General features: G+C 33.3%; 2 protein-coding genes across 8 annotated transcripts in view; one reads left to right on the top strand and one right to left on the bottom strand.

Moving 5' to 3' along the window:
• Positions 1-584: 584 nt before the first annotated feature.
• LOC139527788 (mitotic-spindle organizing protein 2B-like) lies at positions 585-4,867 on the bottom strand. Of its 4 annotated transcripts, none has more exons than XM_071323465.1 (3): positions 4,700-4,867; positions 2,337-2,490; positions 585-1,061 (listed from the first exon to the last, which is right to left on the bottom strand). In XM_071323465.1, exons 2-3 carry the CDS (start codon positions 2,453-2,455, stop codon positions 821-823), a joined length of 360 nt encoding a protein of 119 aa, XP_071179566.1. In that variant the 5' UTR covers positions 2,456-2,490; positions 4,700-4,867; the 3' UTR covers positions 585-820. The 4 variants fall into 4 exon arrangements, with proteins under 4 accessions (XP_071179566.1, XP_071179563.1, XP_071179564.1 ...); XM_071323462.1 differs by having other exon boundaries at positions 4,746-4,867; XM_071323463.1 differs by having other exon boundaries at positions 2,337-2,481; positions 4,746-4,860.
• Positions 4,868-5,059: 192 nt separating this feature from the next.
• The window catches only part of LOC139527777 (oxysterol-binding protein 1-like), a 40,243-nt gene continuing 37,018 nt past the window's right edge, over positions 5,060-8,284 (top strand). For 2 of the 4 annotated variants that reach the window (XM_071323443.1, XM_071323444.1), the window contains exon 1: positions 5,063-5,271. In XM_071323443.1, the coding sequence (XP_071179544.1) occupies positions 5,147-5,271 (125 nt within the window). In that variant the 5' untranslated portion in view covers positions 5,063-5,146. Of the gene's footprint in view, positions 5,272-8,284 lie in introns of all 4 variants that reach the window. The other 2 variants (XM_071323445.1, XM_071323446.1) reach the window with 2 other exon arrangements.

Raw genomic sequence — 8,284 nt, 5'->3', positions numbered from 1 at the left:
TTGAACAGCAGTATACTTCTGTTACCTTTATTTAAATTAACACAGACATGTGTCTGGCCTATAGGCAAAAAATTCAGAAAAAGTTTAAAAAAAAAGACAATCTGATGGACAGCAACAATGCTAATTACTAATAATTCAAAGTCGCTAGACCATGATCTTGCCTAGAAGTGGTAGACAAAACTGAGCTGTATAGACAGGTATGTTATTTAAAGAAAAATCATTGTCTATTGTAAGTTGTTCATATCAATCTTACTTAACAGAAAACTTAGCATTAAAAATTGCAAAATCATTTCAAGTCACTGGACAATGTCCTAAAAAGGGCAGGATCTCAAAATAGTTGTAAAACTGGTAAGTACTGATAGTAAAGCAACTCAAATATCAATGATATATCACAAGTAGTTCCTATTAAACCATCTCAAGCAGAAAAATTGTTAGCAATTGTTGAAGCTGACGTCACTCTTCAAAAAATGTTACTGCAAACTTTCCCATATTTACTTGTTTTTTTATATCTTTTTCATCCATTTATCTTTCTTAGGAAATTGTATTGTAATGTAAGTATATAATATGAACATTTTACACCTGTATATTTTGCATCAATATGTTTATTATCACAGTAACTACAATGTATATACATGATATATATACCGAAATATATATCAATTTTTCACAACCAAGTGCATCAAACATTGTCAAAGACAATCAACTATCATTTTTACATGTATAAAATTTTCACGCTAATTATTCATAGTTTCATACAAAAAAGTTATCTACAAATTTCTAATTAATTAAAAATACAGGGCATCTAAATAATAAGTGTACATCATCTCCTAAAGTCTGTTCTTTTTGATGATCCTGATAGTACTCTCCCCCTTGATCCTGCTCTTTGTTCACGATTCCTGTCATATCGCGGATCACTGTCTATTGTTCTACCTTGTCCATTTTCTTTTCCACGTTCTCCAGCTGACAGAACTGGTTTCCTTCTCTGCTGTCCAAGCATAGACATTAACATTTGGAGCACTGCTGTAGGAGCAACATTCATTTTCAGCAAGTCTAGTATTATCCTGAGAAAAAAAATATCTAATAATCAAATGGCTTGGCTTTGAGAGAAAATTTAACAGCTTATCACAAATAGATATATCATAAAAAAATGTCATTAAATGAATTAAAAAATTTGTAAGGGTTCCACAGAACTCAGTGTCTTGCCTACTTTTGCTATTAGTTGCAGACTCGACAAAAAAGGTTAAGTATTGAGCTCTTAAAAAAAATAATTCTTTAACCCATTGTAAAACGTTGATATACATGACCAAAATCAGGAACTTTGTCTGTATTTTCCTTTAGTAACATGTAATATGTGAACATAAGTGACAATGCAGTATGGGCTTTTCTCATTTTTGAAGGCAATATGGTGACCTATAGCTACATTTTTGTGTACGGGTACTCTGTGTCAATTGGTATCTTGTGAAGATTTGTCTCATAGGCAATCATACCCCATCTTCTTTTTTATATTGTTCATGTACATGTATATCAGAATCCTTCTGTTTATGTTAAAACTAGTTGTTCATGTTGTGCTAAGCATACCACCACTTGTATTGTAATTAAAAGTCTTAGGAAAAGAACAATGAAGAAGGAGTATGTGTCTGAAAAACCCAGAAAGTGATCACTGTTTACAGCTAATCACTATCAATCTGTTGACATAATATGAAGTCACATGGGTGTATATGTAGGAGCCAGGGCAGAAACAAACCAATCCCACAAAATTTTACATAAAGATTATAATCAAAGAGGACTGACTGACTTCTAGACTACATGCACATGATGCATTTAACTACATGTATAAAAACAGTGGCGGATCCAGAAATGTTCATAAGTGGGGGCTCTCTGGCTGCTTAAGAGGCGGCCTGATCGCTTCACGCTTCAGTGAATCCCTATATAAGCAACCAAATTTGGTTTTCAAAGGGGGAGGCCAGGCCCCCTGACCCCCTCCCAAAATCCGCCTCTGAGAAAAGAGGATGTTTTTTTGGCTTGTCAAATTCAGAAGTTTCGGCATTCTGTTGAGTAATGCCTAAAAAAATATGACACAAATATACATGTTCAACCAACAGACAGAGACACAAAATGCACAGGGTAAAAATAAGAACAATTTGTGATTATGGGGCACAGATGGTCCTTCGCATTTAGCACATTTGATAGTCAAGGGGGTAGGATGATTTTGAAAATAAATGACATTACATACCTGTACCCTTCCATGCCTTCTGTACATCAAACAATAAGAATATGAAACATGTTTATACTTTGGCCTTGAGTCCTACCCATTACAGACAAGATTAAGAACTTACTTGAAAACATTTGGATCAAGTGTGATGCCTGCTAGCTGTGAGAGTTCATACAACTCTGCTTCATCCAAAGTAAGAACATTTTTACTCAGTAATGTGTATTTGAGTGTTTGTTGTGACATTTTAACATCAAGTCATCAGTAAACACCTGCAATAACTACAAAAGGTCATGAATGACATATTTTAAAATACAATTTTAGAAATATGGCATTTGTATTACAGCTTGGGTGGATTTTGCTTTGTCCACCGGCCCACCATGGGAGTGGGCAAAATTTCTACCTTGTCCACTCTGCCCACCTGTAGAAGTGGGCATTCAATTTCTTTTGTTGCATCTAAAGACTTGCAAGTACAATCATTTGAAAAAAGAAGATAAGCATTTATAATCAATATTTTTACAAAAAAGAGATTATAGATAGAGTGGGCATGGGTGGACTGCCCACGATGGGCAGGTGGAAGAAGCAAAATCCACACGGGCTGTTGTGTATACTATGTAAACAAACAACATTCAACAATATATTACTTTTATATTATAAATAATGTATATGATAGTAAACAGTCAATGAGATGAATTAGAGGCGATATCATACATTTTTACATATAGAAGAAGTTCTGCTATTAATTTGGCTCCTTATTCATTTCTGCTTTGGTTTAAAATTTCAGTGTTTTATAACATGTATGACATGTATTTAGTCTTAGATGCATGATTTTTTTTATTAGTTGTTAGTGGCTTTTAACTGAATCCGGGTCTGTTCGCGCCCAATCACGTTCGCACCCTTCCACATTCGCCCCCATTCACTTTTGCACCCCACATGTTCGCACCCAAATTTTGCGAAAAGTTCGTTCGCACCCCACACGTTCGCACCCAATTTTACCAATTTTTTGGAGGTGTATTGGTATAAATATATATGCCATTGTTTCTAAATAATTCGAGATACTGACAAGTTTTTTTGTGTCATGACAAGTTTATAAAAAAAAAGTCCTTGTTTTTAAGTCAGATTATATTATTCTGACAACAACTATTTCATTTGTGTGTTGAATAATTCTTAATCGTGTTTTGGTTAGTGTATTGAAATAATTTGTTTTTCACTGTTTCTAGTCAATTAAGTGCGAATCTGACAACATGTTGAACAACTGGTATGCATGGTAAGTGTATTGCTATAATAAATATTTATTTTATTAGTATTTACATCAAAGCAATTTAAAACAACAATCATGATTTATAAACAACAGTAAACAATAACACCAAGTTAGGCTGTTTATAAATACCAATTAGCAATAATCATACATAATCAACATTTAATAATTAATCATCAGATTGATAAAAAAAAAAATCTATTCAATAAATTCTCAAATTTTATTCAAAAAGAATACAATTATTTGTTATATTCATATGAATAATTTCTAACAATTTAACTTAAATTTTATTAAAAATTGGGCGCGAACATGTAGGGTGCAAACGGACGTGGGGGGCGAAAATGTGAGGTGCGAACGTGTAGGGTGCGAAACTATATTGGGCGCGAACGGACCTGATACCCTTTTAACTAGCTGTCAGTTACTGAGAGTACTCTCAGATCTGTATTTCATGTCTTTTTGTTGTTGGGATATACACGTACCCTGCCATGTCCACTAGTCAGTAGTGCTCTGTATAGTATTTGTATTTATACCCATTTGATGAGTTGAGCCTTTTTCAACTGATTTTTATATAGTTAGTTCTTATGCTTTACTGTTACACCACTGTCCCAGGTTAGGGGAGGGTTTGGATGCTGCTTACATGTTTAACCCCGCTTCATTCTGTATGTAAATGTATGTGCCTGTCTCAAGTCATGAGCCTGTTATTCAGTGGTTGTCGTTTGTTAATGTGCTACATATTTGTGTTTCGTTCAATTTTTGTTCATAATTTAGGCTGTAAGTTTTCTCATTTGAATTGTTTTACATCTGTCATTTCTGGGTCATTAACTAATAGCTTACTATGGGGTATGCGTACGGGCTTTGCTCATTGACATTGTTGAAGGCCCTATGGTGACCTATAGTTGTTTATTTCTATGTCATTTGGTCTCTTGTGGAGAGTTGTCCCAGTGGCAATCATACCACATCTTTTTTATATGAATAGCGACAAATCTTATGTACATTTGTAGACTATACATACAGATACATGTATGACAAAAGAGTATGCGAGAAGATTTGATCTGTGTAATGCCGCAAGATAATACATGTACATGCACTGTATCTCAGGTCTGCAAATTTATTATTTATCGTTTTATTCTATTTGTTGTTTTGCACAAAATGATGTATTAGTTATTATATTTTTAAGTTCATAATCAAAAATATCCATAATCCTAATTTTTAAATAGACTTCATATCCTCACACAAGTAGAATCTTCCTCGTATAGCCCTTTACTTAAAAAAAATAACCTTTCAATCCTCAGATTCAATAATTGTTTTTGATTTGACTGTGCATAGACTGCATATATTGCAGCAAGCCGGTTAGATGGTTAGTGTTAGGGTAGGATCATAACTTTATTTTAACCGGAAGTAGATATTTTGTCAACAAATGTAGGAATATTCTTTACTATGTAAAAATAATCCCCTGAAGATATAGACTTTATTAAGTGACATTATTTATTTTATATGCACATTGAAGTTAAAAAAAGTTATTTTACTATCAAAATGATTTTTTAATTTCATTGAATACAAATAACTTAAATCATTTCAGCAGCGGAAGTCGTATGCATAAATGATATTCAGCGATGACGTTGGTCACAGTCATCAGACCATTTTTCATTTGACTTGTATTTGCTGTATTTTGATAAGTCATGGCCGAAACCAGGCCTCAACACCAAGCCCAATATAGAGGCTGGCTGTACAAATGGACAAACTATCTTCGTGGTTATCAAAAACGATGGTTTGTTCTTCAAAATGGACTTTTGTCCTACTACAGGTTGGTTTCCCGATAATTTTGACTGAACCATAGGCATAACATAGGCAACATATATCAATAATTAAAGATAGATGATGCTGAATGGGACATTGACATAAACACATGCACGAATAAGCAGTAGTCTTATTAAAATGCATATCTACAAATGTATGATCCTCACTTTTACAGCCTGTTGCATTGCCTTTGACAGCAGTTGTCTCAAATGTGCAGATATTCTCCTTGGTGCGTTTTGCTCAACGTATTTTCCTCTCTGTGCTTTTTAAAACAATAAATTTTCAGTCTGGAAACTTTTGTGATAACCAGTAATAGCAATGGCAATAGTGGTTTGAATCTGTCAATGACTTACATGTATAAGTGTGGCTTTTTGTCAATAGATCGGATAGGTCTTTATATTACACCACCAAACACCCCAGGATTTTTTTTCTTATCTTTTATCATTATAAATGTGACCTTAATATTATATTTAAGTTATTAATTCAACAAATAATAAGAATAAGAGTTGAAATATCTACATTGTATATCGAACAGAAAAGGAGAGTCTATATACATGTATATAACATCTCGGACTCAAGTCCGCAAACCACCACTGCCTGCCACTGGACACCTCAAATATATTTTTTCTTCTACATAATATATTTGTACCAATAATAAGAAAAACGAGACAAATATCAAAATCTAACCTATGAACATGATGAACAATGATGAACAGAGATCGATTACTGATAAATGAATTTATTTGAATTTTATTTGAAAAATAAATATACACACCAATGTAATCCTGAAAAAATATTGATGAATCTAGAGAAGTTTTTTTTCATATTTATTAAATTGATTATCAACTTTAACATAAAAAGATGCACATTTGAATTTAAAAATTGATAAAATCATTCATAATTTAATTAATTTTATCGTTTCTTGTATAAAATCACTGTTTTTCTTAGTGGTTGGTTTTATGGTATTCAGTGGTGTGCGGTGGTGTTCGATGATGAAAAGACCCGCCCTTGGAGATTTGCATAGAAATGTCTATTCTAAATAAATATCAAGTATTTTAGATTCCCATATAGCTTTAAAAACATTAAAACTATACGGGAATCTAAAATACTTGATATTTATTCAGAAAAGACATTTCTATGCAAATCTCCAAGGGCGGGTCTTTTCATCATTGACACTGCCTTAACATGTGTTTTTAAGATCACTGACATTTTAAATATTGCTCAATTTGCACTAAACCAAGTTGTTAACAATTTAAGTCAAAAAGAAAGACTTGGTTATCATGCTGTCACCGCTGCCTTGGCATCAACATTTTTTCAAGTTAATCAGTGTTCTCCCCAGGCCGTTTTAGCGTCGCTAATCATAAAAATTATATCACCTTTAATTGTAATCCCTTTAAGTCGGACACTAAAGGCAATTAAGAGATTAATTAGCTAGGTGTTAATTGCCCTCAGGGTGGTAACTGTTTGGATGCGAATATCCCAAGCTGACACTTGTGACTAATACCACGTGTCTGCAATCACCAATACACCTTATCGCTAATCCCGGCTGACCCGGCCGCTTGAACTTTTGACGCATACAACAATCACTTTTTATACGACCGCAAATTTTGAAAAAATTTTCGTCGTATATTGCTATCACGTTGGCGTCGGCGTCGTCGTCGTCGTCGTCGTCCGGCGTCCGAATACTTTTAGTTTTCGCACTCTAACTTTAGTAAAAGTGAATAGAAATCTATGAAATTTTAACACAAGGTTTATGACCATAAAAGGAAGGTTGGTATTGATTTTGGGAGTTTTGGTCCCAACATTTTAGGAATAAGGGGCCAAAAAGGGCCCAAATAAGCATTTTCTTGGTTTTCGCACCATAACTTTAGTTTAAGTTAATAGAAATCTATGAAATTTTGACACAAGGTTTATGACCACATAAGAAAGATTGGGATTGATTTTGGGAGTTTTGGTTTCAATAGTTTAGGAATAAGGGGCCAATAAAGGGCCCAAATAAGCATTTTTCTTGGTTTTTGCACAATAACCTTAGGTTAAGTAAATAGAAATCTATGAAATTTAAACACAATGTTTATGACCACAAAAGGAAGGTTGGTATTGATTTTGGGAGTTTAGGACCCAACAGTTTAGGAATTAGGGGCCAAAAAGGGACCCAAATAAGCATTTTTCTTGGTTTTCGCACTATAATGTTAGTATAAGTAAATACAAATCTATGAAATTTAAACACAAGGCTTATGACCATAAAAGGAAGGTTGGTATTGATTTTGGGAGTTTTGGTCCCAACAGTTTAGGAAAAAGGGGCCCAAAGGGTCCAAAATTAAACTTTGTTTGATTTCATCAAAATTGAATAATTGGGGTTCTTTGATATGCCGAATCTAACTGTATATGTAGATTCTCAACTTTTGGTCCCGTTTTCAAATTGGTCTACATTAAGGTCCAAAGGGTCCAAAATTAAACTTAGTTTGATTTTGACAAAAAATGAATCGGTTGGGTTCTTTGATATGTTGAATCTAAAAATGTACTTAGATTCTTGATTATTGAAGTTTTTTGGTCCAGTTTTCAAATTGGTCTACATTAAGGTCCAAAGGGTCCAAAATTAAACTTTGTTTGATTTCATCAAAAATTGAATCCTTGGGGTTCTTTGATATGCCAAATCTAACTGTGTATGTAGATTCTTCATTTTTGGTCCTGTTTTCAAATTTCAAATTCTACATTAAAGTCCAAAGGGTCCAAAATTAAACTAAGTTTGATTTTAACAAAAATTGAATTCTTGGGCCTCTTTGATATGCTGAATCTAAACATGTACTTAGATTTTTGATTATGGGCCCAGTTTTCAAGTTGGTCCAAATTAGTATCTAAAATTATTATATTAAGTATTGTGCAATAGCAAGTCTTTTCAATTGCACAGTATTGTGCAATGGCAAGAAATATCTAATTGCACAATATTGTGAAATAGCAAATTTTTTTTTAATTAGAGTTATCTTTCTTTGTCCAGAATAGTAAGCAAGAAATATCCTATT

This window comes from Mytilus edulis, chromosome 6 (assembly GCF_963676685.1).
Source record: "Mytilus edulis chromosome 6, xbMytEdul2.2, whole genome shotgun sequence".
NCBI classification, from domain to species: Eukaryota; Metazoa; Mollusca; class Bivalvia; order Mytilida; family Mytilidae; genus Mytilus; species Mytilus edulis.
This window is presented reverse-complemented; position numbering and strand designations above follow the sequence as displayed.